This window comes from Jatropha curcas, chromosome 9, assembly GCF_041381405.1.
Source record: "Jatropha curcas cultivar XTBG-Jc1 chromosome 9, XTBG_Jcur_1.0, whole genome shotgun sequence".
NCBI lineage: Eukaryota > Viridiplantae > Streptophyta > Magnoliopsida > Malpighiales > Euphorbiaceae > Jatropha > Jatropha curcas.
This window is the reverse complement of record NC_143159.1, coordinates 12341331-12365373: the sequence shown is the minus strand read 5'-3', so window position 1 is coordinate 12365373 and position 24043 is coordinate 12341331. Positions and strand designations below refer to the sequence as shown.

Here is a 24043-nt window from a genome sequence, read left to right as displayed (position 1 = left end):
TAAATCCTTCATCTCAAGAAACTGTCCCCATCCTATACGTCTAAGTGGTTCTATCACAGCATCTCGAAGACCCACTTGCGCTAAGGCATTTTCATCAATGAATCTATTGGGTAAAATAGAGTGAAGGGATAGTTTATTGTACCTTTCTTGTTGCTCGGGTGAAGCGATCTCAAATGGAGGAGGAGCAGTTGTGGAGGGAGGTGGTCCCAGTGGAGGAGCAGTGGAGGATCGAGCGATTGGTCGTTTTCTAGCCGTAACCAACGAAGCGGGTCTGCTACGCTTGTATCGAGGAGGCATGGTGAAGGAAAGTGGTGTGAAAATTTTTGGTGTGTTTATGTTTGATTTGAGGGAAAAGGGAGAAAAAGAGAGAAAATTGGGAGAGGAGAGGTTGACGGCTAGGGCGTGCGAGAGAGAAGTGAGGGTTGGTTAGGGCGTGCGCTTTAAATAGAGGCACCATTTAATGCGCACGTCTGGTCGTGGCACGGGCGTGCGACTAGGCATGGCCAGACCGTGCGCACTAATGTTGCCTTGAGGCGGTTCGTGGCACGGGCATGCTTCATGGCATGCCTGGGGCGTGCTCGCTTTTGTCCTGCAAAAGAAAAAATGTAGCGTACCTGGCACGGGTGTGCTATGTTACACGGTCAGGGCGTGCTTTCCTCTGACTCTCAAGGTGAAATTTCCCTTCATGAAGCACGGGCGTGCTGTGGCGCACGGTCCGGGCGTGCTTTTCTCTGCCTCTCAAGCAAAATTTTGTCTTCTAAGGCATACGGGCGTGTCCTAGGACATGGTCCGGCCGTGTAGAGTTGTCATATTATGGCACGGCTGTGCTTAATGGCACGGCCAGGGTGTGTTGACCTGTGGATTTTTAACTTGCTCCTGAAAAATTTTGACTAAAACAAAAGAACAATTATAGAGAAAATTTGGGAAATTTTGTAACAGAAACAAGAGAAATAAATAGAAACAAAAATTGAAAAAGAAGATAACATGGGTTGTTTCCCACAAGCGCTTTTGTTTAACGTCGTTTAAGCTCGACGCACTCAACCTAGTTTAGGTCAGACGAGACTGATGGTATTCTTTATAGGATCAAAGTTGTCATTTTGATAAACTTTCAAATGTTGAGCATTAACTTTGAAACTTCGATTAGACTTACCATCCACGATTTCGATGGCCTCATGTGGAAAAATTTCTTTAATTGTGAAGAGACCAGACCATCTGGAGTGCAATTTACTAGGAAAGAGACGAAGTCTAGAGTTATAGAGCAATACCTGCTGGCCTACTTTTAGATTCCTCATGATGATATGCTTATCGTGCCATTATTTAGTGCGATCCTTATATATTTTGGTACTCTCATAAGCATGAAGGCGCATTTCATCCATCATATTCAATTGTAGCAATCGTTTTTTACCAGCTTCTTTTGCATTGAAGTTAAGAAATTGAATTGCCCAAAACGCCTTATGCTCTAGCTCAACAGGAAGAAGACAAGCTTTACCGTAAACCATGATTGTCTAGCTTCTTGGACCAGTCCTTCCTTGATTGTCCAACAGTGGTTTCCAGGATCTTTTTGATTTCTCTGTTTGTGACCTCTACTTGTCCACTTGTTTGAGGATGATATGGAGTGCCTACACGATGAGTAACACCATATTTTGCAAGAAGGGAATCTAAATATTTGTTGCAAAAGTGCTTACCTCCATCCATGATTATTGCTCTAGGAGTGCCATGACGTGTAAAAATATACTTCTTGATGAAATTCATTACACTCTTGGCATCATTGTTTGGAAGAGCAACAGCCTCTGCTCATTTTGACACATAGTCCACCACCACTAGAATATATTGGTTGGAGTATGATGGTGGAAAAGGTCCCATGAAGTCCAGACCCCAAACATCGAAGATTTCGACTTCAAGGATGCTATTCAAAGGCATCTCATGTCGCTTTGAAATGTTACCTAACCTTTAACAACGATCACAAAGATGAACATAGTTAAAAGCATCTTTAAATAGATTAGGCCAATACAAACCACTTTCCAATATACGTGCTGCCGTCTTGTTCGCTCCAAAGTGTCCTCCACATTCCATTGAATGGCAAAATTTAAGAACACTTTCCATCTCTGTTTCCGGTATGCGTCGCCGGAATAGCTGATCATTACAATATTTGAACAAAAAGGGCTCCTCCCAGTAGTAGTATTTGACATAATGGAAGAACTTTTTCTTTTGTTGGTAAGAAAAGTTGGGAGGAGGGATTTTGCAAACAAGATAGTTAACTATATTAGCATACCAGGGGGCTTGAGTATTTGCTAATAGTAGAAGTTGCTCATGGGGAAAGCTTTCATTGATTTGTAGCTTGGTTGTATCTTCTTCCCCCAATTCTAGCTTGGAAAGGTGGTCAGCTACAAGATTCTCGGTTCCCTTTTTGTCGTAAATTTTCATATCAAATTCCTGCAATAAGAGCACCCAACGAATTAGTCTCGGTTTTGCATCTTTCTTTGCTAGCAAATACTTGATGGCTGAGTGATCTGTGTAAACTATTGTTTTGGCTCCAATTAAATAGGCCCTGAATTTGTCAAAAGCAAAGACAATAGCTAACAATTCTTTTTCAGTAGTTGCATAATTTAATTGTGCATCATTCAATGTGCGACTAGCATAATAGATGACGTGCAACTTCTTCTCCTTTCTTTGCCCAAGAGCAGCTCCAACAACATGATCACTAGCATCACACATAAGCTCAAAGGGAAGAGTCCAATCTGGTGTAGTGATGATAGGTGCTGAGATCAACTCCTTCTTTAACCTGTTAAAAGCATCTAAACACTCTTTGTCAAAATTAAAAGGAACATCTTTAACTAATAAATTACAAAGAGGTTTTGTGATTTTCGAGAAGTCCTTGATGAACCTCCTGTCGAATCCTGCATGACCGAGAAAACTCCTGATTCCTTTCACTGAGTTAGGAGGAGGTAGTTTTTCAATCACCTCGATTTTGGCTTTGTCTACTTCAATCCCCTTTTGAGAGATCTTATGCCCTAAGACAATACCTTCACTAACCATAAAATGACATTTTTCCCAATTCAAAACAAGGTTAGTGTCTTCGCATCGTTGCATTACTAAGGATAAGTTATGAAGAAATGCATCGAAAGAAGAACCAAATACAGAGAAGTCATCCATGAATATTTCAATAAATTTCTCTACCATGTCAGAAAATATGGACATCATGCATCTTTGAAATGTTGCAGGGGCATTGCATAATCCAAAAGGCATTCTCCTATAGGCAAAGGTGCCATAGGGACAAGTGAAAGTAGTTTTCTCTTGATCTTCAGGAGCGATAGGTATTTGAAAGTATCCTGAATAACCATCCAAGAAACAATAAAAGGGACAGCCTACAAGTCTTTCAAGCATTTGATCAATAAAGGGTAGGGGAAAGTGGTCCTTGCGTGTTGCCTTATTCAATTTTCTATAATCTATGCACACATGCCAACCTGTGACTATTCTAGTGGAAATTAATTCATTGTTTTCATTAGAGATAACAGTCATACCTATAACATCCCTTCCCGGTCCACCCAATAACCCAAATGAACCGAGCCGAGACGCTACAATCTGGTTGAACTTATGTCCTGTCATGCTGATATCATCCTGTATGCTAAATATGAATACAAAACACTCCCAATTAAACTCCAAACTTCCAACATCTCCAAATAGTATCTTTATAGCAAAGAATAAACTTCTAATTCATAACCTAAATCATTTAGTTCTAATGATCTGATAACTCCTTTACATGAACCTTTAATCACACATATCATGATACTATCATGATCTTACATGCTGTTCATTATGTTGTATGAATTAAACAAATAAACATGTAAGAACACATAACAGTATATTTTCATTGTCTTACTTACTGTTCATTATGCTGTATGACTTATGCACTTTTTAGTCACATCATATAAGTTATGATTAATAAAATCTCGTAACTGTATGGCTCCTTAAGAATTAAATAAATAAACTTGTAAGCATACATAGCATTATACTTTCATGATCTTACCTGATGTTCTTTATGCTGTATGAATTCTGCAACTTTTATTAAAACTCAGTGAATATCGCAATGAATAAAGAAACATATAAGCACATTCATACGTAGAAATAAACATGTACTCACATATGAAATGTAAGCACACATATCATGATACTTAAATTATCATACTTGTTGCTCATTATACTGTATGATTATGCAATTTGTAGTCAATATAACTGTATAGCTCCATAAGGTTATAGTGAAACTAAAGTGATAAGAAGAACTGTATGAAATTGGATGAATACTGTATGACTGGGCTACTATGGCCATTATATAATCATATTCACTCAACGGCCTGTAGCCGGAGTACCAAACTGTATGGGGCGCAGATCTGCTATCCTATGTCGCGACATAGCCTTATCTACGTGGTTTCTACCTAACCTTAATGGAGCATAATCTCGGTATGTCAATAGTATAAAACAAAAGCATATTAACGTCTTCATAACTTCATAAACCATATTGTTTACCTGTATGCTGATAGCCTCGCCAAGCGGGCAACTTGTGTCATGTTAGTTTCACATCATTTGCATGCTTGCATTTTGTGTTTATACGTGTGCTCATGTTATCTTTTTGTTTTAACATGATTGGAGGCATACAAGTTGAGCAAAGGAATACAATTGCATAGAAAAAGAGGTCCAAAAGAGCATCAAAACACAAGTCGCGAGCGCCCCATGCAAAGTCGCGAGCGCGAGAAGCACATATGAGTGTCAGTGAGTTTACAGGCCAAATTCGCGAGCGTGCAATGAAATTCGCGAGCGCGAGAAGCACAAAATGAGAGTCAGAGAGTTTACAGGCACAATTCGCGAGCTCGACATGAAATTCGCGAGCGCGCATCGTATTTTCCAGCCTACGCAATCTATACTATTTTGGTCATATCTCTCAATTTATAATTCCGATTTGGGTGATTCAAAAACCCATGGAAAGCTAACACATAGAGGAACAAATAACTCTTCTAGACAACTTCCTAATTCCATCGTTAAATAGGGTCAAAATCAAGGTGAATTTACTGGTAAATTTTCCAGCAAAACCTGTTTCAGTAAAAACTCAATATTTACTTAATTTATTCATTTCATCCTATGCTTTCTCACCATTTCCAGTCCTCTCACTCAACATTAAGCAACATATCTTCTCATTATCAACACACCACACAAATTCTCATGCAAGGCAATTAATTAAACTAAAAGAGATAGCACACTTTCACTCTAAAAAGCTTGAGCTCTTCTTTTTAGCTTCCTTCTACGTTGGAGCTCACCTCTCCTATACATAAGAATTCTTATGAATACTCTAAAAATATCACCAAATGATTCAAGTATGAAATTCAAGAAGGTTTACTTACTTGGATAGAATAGAAGTTGAATGTAATGCTTGAATCCCATGAAAATTGATGGAGAAAGGAAGGTGAAGTAAGGTAAAGGAAGTAGATGAAGGAGATGAAGAAGATAAAGATGAAAAATGGGAAAGTTAAATGGAAGTCTTGGGTAGACTCCAAAAATATCATGATTTTGTGTGTAAAATTACCAAATGGTACCTGAAGTGTCAATATGTTACAACTTAATACCTAAACTTTATATTTTATTGCAAGTAAGTCCTAATCCTTATACTTTGATCTTTTTGTGTGTAAAATCATATAACTAGTCGGAGGACTATTTAAAATTACATAAAATCATTCAACCAAATATAATAAAGCCAATCACATAGGTCTTTCTAATGTCCATAATCACCATCATGCATAATAATCATATTAATGTATTTAAATATTATCTAATATTAATATATATTAAATATTGGTCTCATATGCTGAAAATAAAATTTTAACAATTAAAATTTCATATTTGATATTTTTCAAATCAATTTATGAATAACATAATTTCATTTTAGAGTAAAATTAGTTTATAAATTAATTTTACTAATTCTAATCATATTAGAATTAATAAACAATTAAACCATTTAATTTATTTCCTAATCTAATTAGGAATTAATTTACTAAATAATTTTGTTACAGACTAAACTCTTTTAATTTTCTTTTCTAACTAAATTAGAAAATACTTTAAAATCAATTTTAATTTACTGAAAAATATTTTAATGGCCCTTATAATTTAATTAATTCCAAATTAATTAAAATACCCAATTAATAAAACAATTTTGGACCCAACTGAAGACATCAAAAACAGTCAGGGACCAAAATGAAATTTCGCCTCATCTTCTCCAAACATCTGGTGTTGGTCGACAGACCTCTAGCGCCGCCGCACCAAGCCTCTACGCAGGTCGCATGGTGGTTGGCAGGGCATGGAGACCACTGGTCAGTCCAAGAGGCAGCGGACTTCGCCGGAAAACCAGTTTTTCAAAAAAAAAATTTTTATTTAAATCGAAGCACAAGCAGCCTGACGTCTTCTAGCCGAGCCATCACCGGAGCTCTCGCAGGGGCCGGCGCACGTTCAGGCGAGGCGAACGCGCTGTCAGCCGCCTGCGACTCTATGGTGGCTGGCGATCCAGCGATGGCAAGACATTCCTGTGTTCTTCGATTAAAAATTTCCAATTCAAAATTTAATTTTTGTTTAATTTATTAAATCAAATTTAATTGAAAATAAATCTGTGAAAAATTCAAAGAACAGATTTAATTTTGTCAAATATCAAATTTCAGCACATGAATTAATGCAAAATTAATCCCAACAATTAATACATTATTTTATGCCTTAAACATTTAAACAATAACTATGATACCACCGTTGAATTTCAATGTCAATAATACGCAGCGGAACAAGAAAATTATAATAAAATAATGATATCAACAGGGATCCATTTAAACGATTGAAGTAATAAAATTGTTTAGAAAAATACATTTTTTGCATATTCTTCGAAATTTTGATTTACGCGGCTAGATTGTCACAAACCACAAGCCGTTCAAGTATCCAGATCTAGCCTCTGGTAGTATTCACACGAATAGACAATCAAAAAACTTTAAAACTATTTAGAGAGTTGAGAGAATAGAATGTATGATGGTGCTAGTTATCTTACGCTCTATGTTTAGTTTTGTAGTTATCAGCAATAACTTATATTTATACTGTATCTTAAACTTTATATATGAAAACACTAGATCATAAATAAATAAATTATAATTATTTACTTAAACCTTTTAAATAAATAAATCACAAATAAAATATAAATGTGTCTATTTATTTATTCAAACAATTTAATTAAATAAATCATAATACATGTAGTAATAGGATTTTAATTTAAAGAATTATATTTATTTATTTAACTATTTAAATAAATAAATCATAATTAAAATATTAGATTTATTTAATCTAAAACTTATCTTAATAAATTGTAAACATAAATCAATTAAGTCAATACTTAATAATTTAGGTAAAATTATAATTAAATATAAATTACAATTTTGCTCTTAACGTCTCAAAATTAATTTGTAATCAAGTGATACTTGATCCGATTTCTCGTTTTCACTTTCTCATATCTATTCTCATATTGTGACCTTTTAGGTTTCAAATATGTTGGCAACAAATATAAATTAAATTATTTAATTAATATTTGAATGTCAAGTACATTGTCTAGCAACATGTCAAAACTACCAAAATATTTGAAAAGTCAAAGTGGTTTGACTTAACCTTTCAGTGCATGATTTATCAGTGTAATTAATATCCCTTCATCATTAATATTTTGATTTAGTAATTAGGTATAGAGTGTATTTGCTTTACCAAATCGTGTTCGTTCTCTTAATTTCAACCACTGATTATTTAAATGAAATTCCAAATCTAATTTGTTAATTTCATTCTACCTTGGGCAAGGGTTTCTTAATCAATACTAATAGAGAACAATTAGGACATTTTCTCTGATTTACCTAGAGTGATGAATCCTCTCCTAATTACACAAGTATCTCCATAGTTCCTACTATGTCCAAAAAATCGTTACTTATTATTCATTAATGAATAATGTGAACGAAGAATCAAAACATAGTTATCTCCATACAAGATAGCTTAGTAACTTCAAATTAAAGGATCACTTACATAACCATCAATTTGAGTATTTCATAGATATAGGTAATTTTCCATATGGAATTTTCATGCAGATAAATTTAGTGGACTTATTTAAATAATAAGCACCTACATATTAGTTTTGAATTTCACCTATATCTCAGCCTATGAGAACAGTTGTTTTTCTAAGAAAAGAATATAATATGTACCAGTCTTAACAGCTTCAATCATTGTCCAATAATGAGGGAAACATTGACCGGGAATATTTAGAGACATTGCTTTAATGCAAAATAAAACTCATAATTATAATCACATTATAATTTACTTGGTAAATCAGTATTGTCTCATAGATTTTATCTTTTACCAAGATTGAATCAATAGAATATAAAAGATAAATAAATGACTTTTATTAATAATAATAAAATATTTATTACATGAAATATTATATCCGAAATATAACCAATCAAATTGGCTATAGGGCATATAACTAATGGAAATCATGATTAATATATATGCACTTACCATTAGACTATGTCTACAATTCATTATGGTTTTTTTTTTTAGATACAAGGGAAGGGAATAAGATCCTAAAGAAGGTAAGACAACAATTACGCGAGCCCCTATAAGACGTGGCCAAGCCACGCCCTGCATGTAACAGCCCAGCCCCTAGTGTGATATTGTCCGCTTTGGGCCTTCGGCTCGCACAGTTTTATTCCTGGGCCAGCGAAACTACGCCTGATAGCCTAAAACGCGTCACACTAATTCAAGGCTGCCACCCTTTATGTACATCACTTCCACCTTGTGCGTAGCCAATGTGGGATTCGCCTAAGGTGTAGTGCCCCAAGCCTGGGATGTCACATACACCCCCCCTTAGGGACTCAGCGTCCTCGCTGAGGTTTGCCCCACCACCGGCCAGAGGGACAAGGCTTGGCTCTGATACCAAATTGTAACAGCCCAACCCTAGTGTGATATTGTCCGCTTTGGGCCTTCGGCCCACATGATTTTGTTCCTGGGCCAGCGAAACCACGCCTGATAGCCCAAAACGCGTTACACTAGTTCAAGGTTGCCACCCTTTATGTACATCACTTCCACCTTGTGCGTAGCCGATGTGGGATTCGCTTAAGGTGTAGTGCCCCAAGCCTGGGATGTCACACTGCATATCCCAGCTAAGAACCTCTAGAATATCTGTAGGAGGGTCCTGGGTCCGGCAGCATAAAACCACCAATGTTTCCAAACACAGCAAGATTGGAAAGAAGATTCGCAGCCTAGTTAGCTTCCCTAAAGCAGTGTCTAATGACAATCAGTCATGGGCAATGAAGGAGGTGTTGAATACACAGCAGAACATTAGAAAATCTAGGATAAGTGTTAATTTCAGAAGAAATAAGTTGCTTAGACACTAAAGAGTTCACTTGCACTTTCAGTTTTCGAAACCCCATCTCCTAAGCAAGATTTAAACCAAAGCATAGAGCCTGTAGCTCAGCATCCATGGAAGAATAGATCTCCAACTGTATTGTGTACCCAATCACTCATCTCCCTAACTGGTCCCTGATCAACCCACCTCCACCACTACATCCTAGGTTCCCTTTCAATGCACCATCAGAATTTAATTTCACCCAACCAACCTGCGAGAATGACCATGAAATTGGGATCACCTGATTGGCTCGCCTTTGCGACTGATTTGTCATAGAGCTCCATATAGTAGCATTATTATGCATCTGGTATTTCAACATCTGAAGTCTAGCAACAAGACTATATTGCTTCGCACTAAAATCCATTCATTTCTCCATTGCCACTGATACCATAAAACAATGTAGAAGCAGGGGAGATAAATCAAAAGACCATGTGCTATGAACCAAATGACCTATATGAAACCACTCCTGCAAACCCACAAAAGAAAAAAAAATGCAAAGATTCAGGAGTTAGGATCTCAGACCAAACGTCCATAGCATACCTACAGTCACGAAAAACATGCTTGATGGACTCACAGGCGCTCCACAAATGCTGCAATATATCCTGAGTAAACCCCCTCCTGCCTCGCTCTTTATTAGTCATAAGCCTCCCATGATGCAAGAACCAAGCGAAACAGCGAACACATTGAGGAACTTTGACCTTCCAAAGGTTCTTCCAAAGAGGTGAAGGGGGCAAATCCAAAAACCCTTAGCCAACGAATAAGTAGATTTTGTACTAAACTTGCTAGAAGGAGTAGAACACCAAGCAATAGAGTCCATGGCTTCAAAATCAGTGATGAGCAAGATGGCCTCTATCTACAAACAGATGTCCTCAGGAACCCATTGCTGAAGCAAACCCATCGCCACCCATTATCCTAAAAGAAAGCTACAGGCTAATGCTCCAACTCCAAGGAAATAGGAATTAAGGCAACCTACCGCAATGGGCAACGACCAATCCAAACATCTCCTTAGAAGTCCGTGAGCGGACCATTACCAACATTCAAAAAAACACCCTGACAAAGGGGACAAGAAGATTTCACCATACCTTTCCAAGTATTAGAAGCATTAGAACGACCTACCAACATCTCCAAGCCAACCCTACCACTAGTATACTTCCCTTTCAAGATGGAAATTTGTAGAGCTTGATCTCCAATGAGAAAATGCCAGCCAAGCATTATAAGAAAGGAAGCATTCATTTCCCTACACAATCTAATACCTAAGCCACCTCAATCCACCAGAAGGCACACCCTTTCCCAAATGATAAGATGAATATGCTTCTTGTAACAGCCCAGCCCTAGTGTGATATTGTCTGCTTTGGGCCTTCGGCCCGCATGGTTTTGTTCCTGGGCCAGCGAAACCACGCCTGAAGCCCAAAACGCGTCACACTAGTTCAAGGCTGCCACCCTTTATGTACATCACTTCCACCTTGTGCGTAGCCGATATGGGATTCGCCTAAGGTGTAGTGCCCAAAGCCTGGGATGTCACATACACCCCCCTTTAGGGACTCAGCATCCTCGCTGAGGTTTGCCCCACCACCGGCCAGAGGGACAAGGCTTATCTCTGATACCAAATTGTAACAGCCCAGCCCTAGTGTGATATTGTCCGCTTTGGGCCTTCGGCCCGCACGGTTATAAATAATAAAATCTCATAAATGTATGGCTCTATAAGAACTAAATAAATAAACTTGTAAGCACACATAACATTATACTTTCATGATCTTACCTGATGTTCCTTATGCTGTATGAATTCTACAACTTTTATTAAAACTCAGTGGATATCCCAACGAATAAAGAAACATGTAAGTACATACATATGTATAAATAAACATGTAATCACATATGGATAAATAAATATGTAAGCACACATATCATGATACTTTCATTATCGTACTTGCTGTAACTTAAGCAATGTTTAGTCAATATAACTGTATAGCTCCATAAGGTTATAGTGAAAATAAAGTGATAAGAGGTATTGTATGAAGCTGGATGAACACTGTATGACTGGGCTGTTATGGCCCATATATAATCATATCCACTCAACAGCCTATAGCCGGAGTACCAAACTGTATGGGGCGCAGATCTGCTATCCTATGTCGCGACATAGCCTTATCTACGTGGTTTCTACCTAACCTCAATGGAACATATTATCGATATGTCAATGGTATAACACAAAAGCATATTAACTGCTTCATAACTTCATAAACCATATTGTTTACCTGGTTTCATATCATTTGCATGCTTGCATGTTATGTTGATACATGTTCTCATGTTGTCTTTTTGTTTTAAAATGATTGTAGGAATAGAGGTTGAGCGAAGGAATACAATTGCATAGAAAAAGAGGTCCAAAAGAGCATCAGAACACAAGTCGCGAGCGCGCCATGAAAAGTCGTGAGCACGAGAAGCACACAAGAGGGTCAGAGAATTTACAGGAAAGATTCGTGAGCGCGCTATGAAATTCGCGAGTGTGAGAAGCACAAAATGAGAGTCAGAGAGTTTACAGGCACAATTCGCGAGCGTGCCATGAAATGCGCGAGCGCGAGTCGTGTTTTTCAGCCTGCGCAGTGTGTACTATTTGGTCATATCTCTCAATTTATAACTCTGATTTAGGTGATTCAAAAACCCATGGAAAGCTAACACATAGAGGAACAAATAACTCTTGTAGACGACTTCCTAATTCCATCGTTAACTAGGGTCAAAATCAAGGGGAAGTTACTGGTAAATTTTCCAGCAAACCTATTTCAGTATAAACTCAATATCTACTTCATTTATTCATTTCATCCCATGCTTTCTCACCATTTCCAGTCCTCTTACTCAACATTAAGCAACATATTTTCTCATTTCAACACACTACACAAATTCTCATGCAAGAAAATAAAAGAGATATCAAACCTTCACTCCAAAAAGCTTGAGCTCTTCTTCTCAGCTTCCTTTTTCTTCTACCTTTGAGCTCACCTCTCCTATATATAAGAATTCTTATGAATTGTAACACCCACCACCCAGTCCCGAGAGACCCATCGGAGGATGCCACATTCGGTGCCGGAGACACCGTATCTTATTTATAACATATAGAGCGTGTCCGCCCTAACATAAGACACCCACGTGCCTAGCATATGATCATAGCTTCTTATCATAATGGCATCAAATGCTGAGCATGCTCGTCAGACAGAATAAAATCAAATCACGCATCAAATTCACACTAAGTATATTAGAGCCCAAAATCCTTATTTTAATTCTTAATTCATAACACTTATCATAAAACTTGTCTTATGCTTTAGTCTTCTTAAATTCATAATGTAAGCTTACTTTAGAACGTAGTAGCTCATGAAAATTTCATACTGAAACATAATTACTTAACATAGAAAATTTCTTATCATATGAAATCATACATGTAAGCTTACTTTAGAACTTAAGTGACTCATGAAAACTTCATACTTGAACATAATGACTTAATATAGGAAATTTCTCATAAATTCCTTTTCTTTTAAAACTTTCTTAAAGTCATAATGAAATTTATCATAAGAAATTTCTTATCATATAAAATCATATTTTCCTTATTCAAAATTCAAAGCACATACACCGTAAATACCCATTTCATTTTAAAACTCTAAACATATCAAAGTTATCAAAATAATCATACTTATGTCATATATATAAAATAATCAAGTAAGTTTTACTACACTAAGATGGTTCGAACTCTTAATGGAAACCAAGGGGAGAAATTTCCTTCTCCAATCAAGTAAGCTAATATAACTCTTATGTACCAAAGTATCCATTTCAACCCTCATCATGCATTATCTAAACCAATTCCACACTTTTTAAATTTATATCCATTTAAACATATCCATAACAACACTTCTCAAACTTATGTTTTACTTTTGTCAAATAAATGCTAAAACATACAAAAAAATCAAGAGAACTTCATCACACATGAGTTATACATACTTTTATCCAAATACACCTATGATTTAAGACATAGAAAATTTCCAGCATTAATATAACCTTGACCTTTGCTGGGTTTTTAAGACATAACTTAAGTTCTGTGTCTCTAAATTGAGTGATGTTTCATTCATTAGAAAGATAAGATAAAATACTACAAATGTTATGAAGGGACCACAGCCCAGATCAATCTTTAAGATGGTAAACAAAAGCTAGGAACACAAATCAATAGTCCAGACCTGATTCAGCAGAACTAATTCCAATGTTTATCAAATTCCTACTTATCCAAACACTCAAATCAAACCAATCCAAAACCAAAGAAGTCTCAAGACACAAGGCAACAAATCTCATGAAGAAATCAGAACATAAGCTTATCATTATAGTGGTCAAAATGGGCACTCAACTCAGTGATGCATGTAGCCCGTCATAACAGAGTCAGTTTAGGTGTTTTAGCCATAAGTTGAGTTATACATATCCAAATTGGACAAAAGAGGATGGGTTGGAAAGCTAACAAGTAGACCTACAACTTTTATGAAGGACTCAGACACCAATGGAAAATGAAAAGGATCGAAAAACAGTCCTTAATCACACCTAATAACACTTTTTCCTAATTTCAGCTTACTTAAATTATATACAAGGTAGAGATTTCCACCACATACTAAATACTCATCAAATATCATCTTAAAATCATAAATCCACAAAGAATAACAAGAAAACTTAAGGCTTTATTCATCAATAGGTTCTGCCACTCTTGGAGAATGAAGAAGAAATTGTTTTCCCTATCAATTCAACATATAAGCATGCTTAGAAATCTCCCAAGAACACATTTATACCACCAAAATTTAATAATCAAATTATTTCATATAAAATTCCCAATTTTCACAAATAGTATAAACTTCACAAAATCAAAAATTTAAACAAGGTAAGAGGATTTATGAACACTTACCTTAAACATAAGATCTAACAAGCTTAAATCAAACTCTTGAAGCCTTTGTTTGCCTTCTCTTTGGTAGAAGGTTCTCACCCTTTGGCTTAAGTAGTAACTCTCCAAATTACTTGAAAATAATGACCACAAATCACTTCTCATGCTTAATTCTCTAAGATTACTTACTTCAATCAAGTTTAATGGTGTAAATTTGGTGAGTTTACCATGTAGAAATTGAAGGAAAAACAAAAAGAAGAAGGGAGAGGAAGTTCACGTTGGAAATGGAGGAGGAGAAGAAAAAGAAGAAGTGTTGCTCAATTATTTGAGCAACAAGGGTAGTTTAGTATTTTCACCATAATTGGATGGCTAGGATTGAATCAATCTAATGGCTAAAAATTATTCTCCAATTAATGTCCTTCAAAATATTATTTATCTCCATAAAAAGTCTCAAATTTAATCCTTAAAAATAATTCTTCTAATTTCCTTAATTAATATAACACCATCTCAAATTTAATCCTTAAAAATATTGCCTCTAATTTCCTAAATTAATATAACACCATAATTAACTATTCTCTAATTATCTAAATTCTCCCAAAAATATTCATTACTTACTTTCTACCCATAAAAATAATGTATACATACTCCAAAAATATTAAAGAAAATATTAAACATACATAGTAATTTTTTCCTGACCAAAATAATATCGACTTCCGGACTGATGGTACTATTCACACACTGATAAACTTACTATTTCAGATACAGAAAAATGGGGCGTTACATGAATAATCTAAAATATCACTCAATGACTAAATTATAAAATTCAAGAAATTCAAGAAATTCTACTTGGATAGAATAGATGTTGAATTTAATGCTTGACTACCATTAAAATTGATGGAGCTTAAGATGAAGAAGATGGAGAAAGAAATTTGAGGAAAGGAAATGAAGGAGATGAAGATAAGGATGAAGAAAGGAAAATGAAATGGTAATCACGGGTAAGCTCCAAAATATCAATGATTTTTATGTGAAAATTACCAAATGGTACCTCAATTGTCACTAGGTTACAACTTAATACCTAAGCTTTATATTTTAGTGCAAGTAAGTCATACTTTGATCTTTTTACTTCATTCAAGTAAGTCCACTGCTTATCATTAGTATTATAACTCCCATTCTACCCCACTCTGGACTCTTATTTCAAACATAGAAAAATGGGGCGTTACAGTTCTACCCCCCTTAAAGAATTTCGTCCTCAAAATTCACTTGCATTAAACAATTACAACTCTCATAATAGTTTACAACTCAATTTGATTCTTCGTTAATCGGCTAGCACTTACTAGCTTTATGTTCTATACGTGATTCTCACATAAACATCCATAATAGCAAATTTAACCATTCAATATTTAAAGATTTTTAATCTCATAATGATAACATCACCTTATCGTGCATACAAACCGATTAGATCCTTAATAGCCTCTTGAATTCCCTTACAATTTCTAGCACTCAATCCAATGACCTATATACCGCCCATCCCAAACATATCATCATATCATATACATATCAAGGCATTTCATTTCAATAGCCTATTCAAAGATTTGCATAAGGTAAATTCTCATAAAGCATGATGAGATTATAGAAACATATCCTGAGATCATATAGTTTATTCTCATAATAGTGTTCATAACTTAATTTCGTCATGGTACTTATTCTCATCCACTGTCATGCATAATACATATAGTCATACATGCATACTTGCAAGTTCCACTCAAGAAGAAAACAAAATGAAACCAAAGTTCCAAATTTCAATACATGAAAGTAGTGATACACAATCACAAAGTTATGAAAATCATGCAATGTGCCATAGACTATTCCAACGTGACCATTTATCCATAATAATTTGGTAGTTCCATCTAAATAGAATTCACTAAGTGAGAGCAATTCCACTTTTTTTTTTTTGACTCATAGATAGCTCACATAAATCCATAAATCATCCATGACTTATAGATATGTCTATTAACGATTAACCAATCTTTTCTATCTTACAATGATCACTTATAAACTCTTGATCATTTTGGCTTGGAATTTATTCTCATAGAAGCATAGTGAGATCAACACGAACCACAATTTTTACATATGCATGAACTCTCAAAGTATAGTAAGTCTGATCTTGTATATACTCTGATGCATCATCACTTCTATTTCCATCAAATCTTAATACCCATGATTCCTAATTTGTCACAAAAACTCTGAATGACTATCATCTTATTTAAATCATCCTAAGTCATACTCCTTCACCTCTGTAATTGATGCTTTTCTTAATCTTAATTCAATAACATGACTAGATCCATTCTTACTTACCTAATTTCTTGGTATAACATCAATTCAATAGTTGGACACCTATCTCTCCATGTCCGATGTCATTCATCATTTCACTTAACCATCATGGTCCAATATTTATATCACATAATTATCTTAATTTGTTTTTATATGAGTCATTTTTTTTTTCTTCGAATCGTAGAATCTCTCATTAAACAAAAATCTTTGTTTATAACTTACTTAACATCTAAAATTCAACAATTACTTTAAATCTCAAAAGACTAAATCTCGTTGAATTTAATTCATACTTATACCATAATAACCCATAAGGTGCCACAATTCTTACAGATCCACTACTAGGCTCATCAAGATTTAAGTAATTTACTTCTTCCTAAGAATCACCATACTTTTCTTATAACCATAGTACTTTATATTATTCCTGATGAATACCACAATATCCTTTCCTCCACCAAGTAATACTTATTTCTCATAAATAGAAATCACCTCTCATAAATGGCTTTAAATAATGTTTCATTCCACCAACATTAGTTCTTATGAAAAATACTCATCACCCATTCTTAGAGCAAATCACAGAAAATCATTCATCATTAAGATCATTTATGTAAATACACCAATTAATATATATATATATATATATATATATATATATATATATATATATATATATATATATATTCTATCCAGAAAAATGTTTATCTCAATAGTCATGATAAATTCCATTAACCAAAATCATGTCAACTTCATCAAAGACATATACTAAAATCAATACTCTTCTTAACTAGATTCTAATGTCCTTGAATCCGAATCTTTACTAGCAACTCATCCTCAACATACTCCTTCCATAGGCACATGTACACACATTCATGCATTTTATGCATGCATTTCACATTCACATCATTTAACTTCAACCTAACCTTTACAATCTTAATCATGTATAACTTAACATATCTTCTTGTATACACAACCATACAAGTGTACACTTCATCTTACATACATAAGTATATACATATATGTTATTTTCATGTTTAAGTCGTAAACCAATATACTTCACAGCTCATGAATCTATACAAGTGACTTCATTGTCATTTATAAAACAATCCTTTCATTTATCAAAACTTTAGAAAACCACACTCGAAAATTTAAAATTTTATTTTTTCAAAGTGTTCAGAGAAGAGAAGAATTTTCATAGCAAAATCATTTGTTCATAAGCAACATAAACTATGCTTCTTCTAGATTTAACATTAACAAACGTTTTCACAACACTCATGCTATCACTATCATGGATAAAAATCAATTTCAAAATACATCTCATAATACTTATAACATTGAGAACTCATATCAACTCACGAAAGTACACCAATCCTTAACGCCTCAATAATATTTCATCTCCAATAACCACTACATCGAATTCCCTATCCATTATTCTCTAAGAATATCCTCCATGAATAATGGTCCAGAAGGATATAACCATTAATCAGCAATAGTAACCTCAATATATACTCTGCTTACCAGGACACCATTCTCCAATAGCTGGTTGTTTCCAATCAAACCAATATGACATGTCTTTAACTTAATTGACTCATACTCTCATTGCAAAACAGATAAATTCCTACATATATACGCATATACTCCGAGAACCGCCTAAACCTGGCTTTAATACCAAAATTTGTAACAGTCCAGCCCTAGTGTGATATTGTCCGCTTTGGGCCTTCGGCCCGCACGGTTTTATTCCTGGGCCAGCGAAACCACGCCTGATAGCCCAAAACGCGTCACACTAGTTCAAGGTTGCCACCCTTTATGTACATCACTTCCACCTTGTGCGTAGCCGATGTGGGATTCGCCTAAGGTGTAGTGCCCCAAGCCTGGGATGTCACACTTCTGACCATTGTAATCACCCCAAATAAAATTTCAGACCTTCTTGTCAAATTCATAATAAATAGCACGTGGCATATAAGTAGTCTACATCACATGATTCGGCAAAGCCGAAAGAATTGACTTAGCCAATGTGATTTAGTCGGCCAGAGATGATGAAGGAATCTTCCAACTAGCTAGATGAGCATCAAGCTTGCTAAATAAGCCTTCAAACATCGATTTATTTATAAGCCCATTATAGATTGGGACCCCCCTAAATAGGATGGGACTTGGTCAGTACTCGACATACCAGCAACCGAGCAAATCTCCATACGCATCTCAGAATCAATATTAGGGGAAAAAAGAATAGAAGACTTGGAGGCATTAACTCGTTAACCTAAGGCAGCACAGAAATGATCTAAACAATCTTTGATCACCAACATCTGGATAATAGAAGCCTCTGTAAAAACTAATAAATCGTCAGCAAAAAATAAATGGGAAAGGAAGGGACCTCATCTCGAGATGGAAATAGGATGCCAACTCCCACTCTCAACAGCCTTTGAAATACCATGAGCTAGACATTCCATGGAGAGAACGAAAAGGTAGGGAGATATGGGGTCTCCTTGCCGAACCCCTCTCATAGGCTTGAAACCCTCTGATATACTGCCATCCCATAAAATCCGCATAGTATTAGCATTCAAGCAATTAGAAATCAACTGACCCCAGGAATCTAAAGAACCAGCTAAACCCAAAGTCCCAACATGAGTGGTCATATGCCTTTTCAAGGTCGATTTTTAAAACCATCCAACCCACCTGACCTGTTCGCCTTTTCATAGAATGGATTAGCTCCTGGAACACAACAACATTATCATGAAGCTGTCTTCTCGAGATAAAACTGCTTTGAGCTAGAGACACCATAGTGGGAAGCATTAATTCCATTCTATTCGCCAAAACTTTGTTAATGAGCTTGAAAGTGACATTGCAGAGGCTTATAGGCTTGAATTGAGAAATACTTTCAGGAGCAGAAACCTTCGGAAGAAGAGTAACAAGGATATCACCCACATTCCCAAGCAGCTCACCACCATTTAGAAAATCCATAATATATTTCGTCACCTCTGAACCCACAATTCCCCAGGATTTTTGGTAAAACTCTGCTTGAAATCCATCCGGACCTGGAGCTTTGTAAGGATCCATCATGTTTAAAGCATTCTTTGACATCCTTTGGACAAAAGGGTCTAGTGAGCAAGTCCATATCCGCCTGTAACATAATAGGAAAGCGATTAGCAACATTGTAAGGAGATGCAACAGTAACCTCCTTTGTATAAAGATGCCTATAGCACTCGGTCGCCATGTTGAGAAGAACATTCTAGTCTTCCACCCTTCCACCTTACCACTAAGGGAATTGAGGTTGTTCGCCAACGACACATTGGAACACCAATTGGATTGAAGAAACTCAGCAAACCAAGGATGAGTATACCAAGCAATTTGAAAACGGAAAGGAGTTGGTCAAGCCTGCTATTGATCGACATTGTCATTATGGTCAAATTGATTTATATATTCACAAGTAATTGCATAAATTTTCAATTTCAATCACTTGTGATAATACCTAATTAAAAATATTATATTCCCTAATTGAAGCTCATTTATTCATTTCAAATCTAGTGATACTCAGAATTTATGATTGTAGTATATGAATTACTAAATAAATTTATCCATTACTCCTCAAAACAGATGAAACTAATTACTTATTGCTGAAATTATCTAATAATTCAAGATTTTAAGGATGTAATTATGATGGCCGGGTAATCTAGCTGATAAGATAATACTTTCCATATTGTTGAAATATATATTATAAACAATTACATAAAAAAATTAGAGAATCAAACAATGAATCAGTGGAAGCCAAACTAATATTATCAGCAGCTGTTTGTTGACTATTTCGCTCATCTCTTTACATATAATGCCATGAATTTTCAGCCCATTTTGAGATTGGTACGCAGTACAATAAGCGATGAAGATAATTGCATGTTGACAGCTCCCATCTCACTTGACGAAGCAAAAGCAGCAGTTTTTCAAATGGGTCCCGATAAAGCACCCGACCCGGATGGTTTGAACCCTGCTTTCTATTAGAAATTTTGGCCTTTAATTGGTGGGGATTTGGTAACTGCCTGTAACCATTGGCTTCAACAAGGTATTTTCCCGGACTCTCTAAATGATACCTTAATTGTTTTGATCCCTAAGAAAGATAAACCAGAATTTGTCATTGATTTTAGACCTATTTCATTGTGTAACGTGCTCTACAAGATTGTGTCTAAAATCCTAGCGAACCGATTAAAATTTGTGTTACCAAATATTATCTCTTGCTATCAGTCTGATTTTATACCTGGACGGCTTATCACTGATAATATTTTAATCTCCTTTGAAATGATGCATCATCTTAAGAAGCCAAGTAAAAGTAGATGTGGAAATTGTGCACTGAAAAATGACATCAGTAAAGCCTATGACAAAGTTTGTTGGGCGTATGTTTGTGCCATGCTTGAGAAAATGGGGTTCTGTGCTATGTGGGTAAATTGGATGAAGATGTGTATGACTTCTGTAAAATATTCAGTTATTGTTAATGGGAATACTGTTGGATCTATTGCCCCCGGAAGAGGTTTACGGCAAGGGGATCCTATATCGCCCTACTTATTTTTGGTATGTGTAGAAGGTTTGTCACTAGTCTTCTCAGAAGCGGAAAGGTGTGGTAAGATTCATGGTGGTAAAGCTGGTCGAGGATGTCCCAAAATCTCCCATTTATTTTTTGCAGATGACTCACTTTTCTTCTTCAAAGCATCCAATACTGAAGCCACTAATGTTAAAGGGATCTTAGCTACATATGAGAGTGCTTCTAGTCAATCGATTAATTTTCAGAAGTCTGGCATTACGTTCAGTCCAAATACTAGCATGACTGTGAAAGCCGATATCATCCATATTCTGGGCGTGTTTAACCCCTTTGAGGGTGGTTCTTACCTGGGGTTACCTTCTCTGATTGGCAGGAATAAAAGATAAGTTCTTGGTTTTCTCAAAGAAAGAATGTGGAAGCATATAAATAGCTGGTCTAACAGATTTCTTTCCAAAGCGGGGAGAGAGATACTTATTAAGTTCGTGATTCAAGCATTGCCGGCTTATTGCATGAGTGTCTTTGAACTGCCTCTATGTCTATGTGATGAGTTGGAAAAAATGATGAATAGTTTTTGGTGGGGTTCGAAGGGTAGTGAGAAGAAGCTCCATTGGTTAGCTTGGAATCGAATGTGTGGGAGTAAAAAAGATGAGGGCATGGGTTTTAGGGATCATCATTGTTCAATATGGCTATGTTAGCGAAACAGGGGTGGCGTCTTTTGACTTCGCCTAATACTCTCCTTTATAGAGTTTTCAAATCTAAATATTTCCGTGACGGGAGGTTGCTTGATGCACAAACGAGTCATCACCCTAATTTTGTCTGGAGGGGTATAATGTCTTCTAACATGGTCTTGAAACATGGAGTTAGGTGGAGGGTTGGCAATGGTAGGCGTATTTCTGTTGTGAAGGACCCTTAGTTACCCATTGATGGAGCCTTTTATGTGGAGGATGATAGTCTCTTTATTGATAATAATCTCCTAGTGAAAGATCTTTTGGTGGAGGGGGAGAGGCAATGGGATGTGGCAAAGATTATTAATCTTTTTTCTTTGAGGGATATCCACACTATTCTTGATATTCCCCTTAGTGTAAGAGATTTGGAGGATGAGCTGATTTGGCATTACGATAAGAAGGGTAATTTTAGTGTTAAATCTTGTTATTATCTTACCTTGAGGGTGTTGGGAAGGGGTGATGAGAGCATAGAAGGTGAGGGGTGGGGGAGTATCTGGAAGTTGAATGTTGCACCAAAAGTTAGAGATTTCATTTGGAGAACCTTGCGCAACTTATTGCCTACTCGTCGGGGATTGAGCAGGCGGGGTGTGAATGTGGACACTACATGACCTTATTGTAATTTGGAGGAGGATATTAATCATGCATTATTATTGTGCACAAAGGTGTTGGAGGTTTGGAGGGTGTGTAGGGTGGAGGAAGCTTTTACTAACCTTTCTTTTAAATCTCTTTATTTGCAGGTCTTGAAGTAAAACAATAACGAAAAGTTAGCTTTTATCTCTTATGTAGGATGGAGTGTGTGGGATGCTCGGAACAAATTTCTTTGGTAACAAATGGATTGGACTCCCTTGAATGTTAGTGCTACTGCTTCTATTCTTTTTTCAAGACTTCAAGAATGCCTTGGTGAAGCCGCAAATACCCCAGGTACAAATTTTGCACATAACACATGCTATTACCGATCTAGGAGAGTGGACTTGCCATGTGGATGCAGCTATTTTTTCTAATATACGATCGGCGGGTATAGGGGCTGTTTTTAAAGACAATGAAGGCCATTTTTTGCGTGCTATTTCCAGCTTCTATGAAGGTCAACCCTCTCCACTTATGGCAGAAGGTTTGGCTCTGCGTTTCACTTTACAGTTTATAACTCGGCATATTCAGAGTGCGGGTACTATCCTCATAGATTCTCAAAGTATTTTTAATGCTCTTTTGTCTAAGACTAGAGATATGAGTGAGTTGGGTATTGTTATTTCTGATTGTATATTGTTATTAGCCTCCATTCTACTAGTCAAAGTTCGTTGGATTAGAAGACACGATAATATAGGTGCTCATTGTCTAGCTGGAGCGTCCTATCGTTTTAATCGTGTTCATGTTTGGGACTTAGTGCCTGACTGTTTGATGGATTATTTTTCCTTGAGATAATATATGATACTTTTTCTCTTTAAAAAAAAAAATATTATAAGCAAAATATAAAATTAGAAGGTCTTAGTATGACATCATAGTCAAATAATATATTTGAAAATAATATTGATATTGAATCATCTATATATAAAGTGAACAGAGAAAGCTACTAAGTGGGTTTGATAAGGATTATGATGATCCACATAGAATAGCATCATCTTTTAATGTTTTACTTGTCTCCTTGATCAGATCAATTAGCTGTCCCTTGTATCGATTTGATAAATAGTTTTGAGTGATTAGAATGGTAATTATAGGGCTTTTCTTGTGCAAAGCTTCTTCCCTTTTCTTGTGTAAAGCCATTTGGCCTTCAGGCCTTGCCTGTCCAAGAAAAAAAGTATTCAATGGTTAGAATACTTCCAAGTTCGTACCTCCAGCTTTTGCACTGCTGTTAAATTATAGGAAAATGCTTTTGCAGCTGCAGAATGAATATAATATTGTTTTTTCCTTGAAAACAAATTTTACAATAATTTATTAAAAATATTATTTTTAAATCTTAACTCTAGGAATTAACTGAATTATAAGTAGTATTCTATCAATATTCATTCATATTTCACAAAACTGCAAATTAGATTATAAAAGTAATCATTCTTCTGTGTCAACAAAACCCAAAGCCGCTCTTTATTTTTCGTCTATTATTTTTTTAAAAAATTTCTCCATCCATATCC

The 24043-nt window shown here is 35.8% G+C and overlaps 1 protein-coding gene across 1 annotated transcript; it reads left to right on the top strand.

Annotated features, from left to right (window-relative positions):
- The first annotated feature begins 21880 nt into the window (after positions 1-21880).
- LOC149493652 (uncharacterized) lies at positions 21881-23339 on the top strand. The gene is made up of 3 exons (XM_089726299.1): positions 21881-22079; positions 22176-22397; positions 22807-23339. Exons 1-3 carry the CDS (start codon positions 21881-21883, stop codon positions 23337-23339), a joined length of 954 nt encoding a protein of 317 aa, XP_089582425.1.
- The last annotated feature ends 704 nt before the right edge of the window (positions 23340-24043 follow it).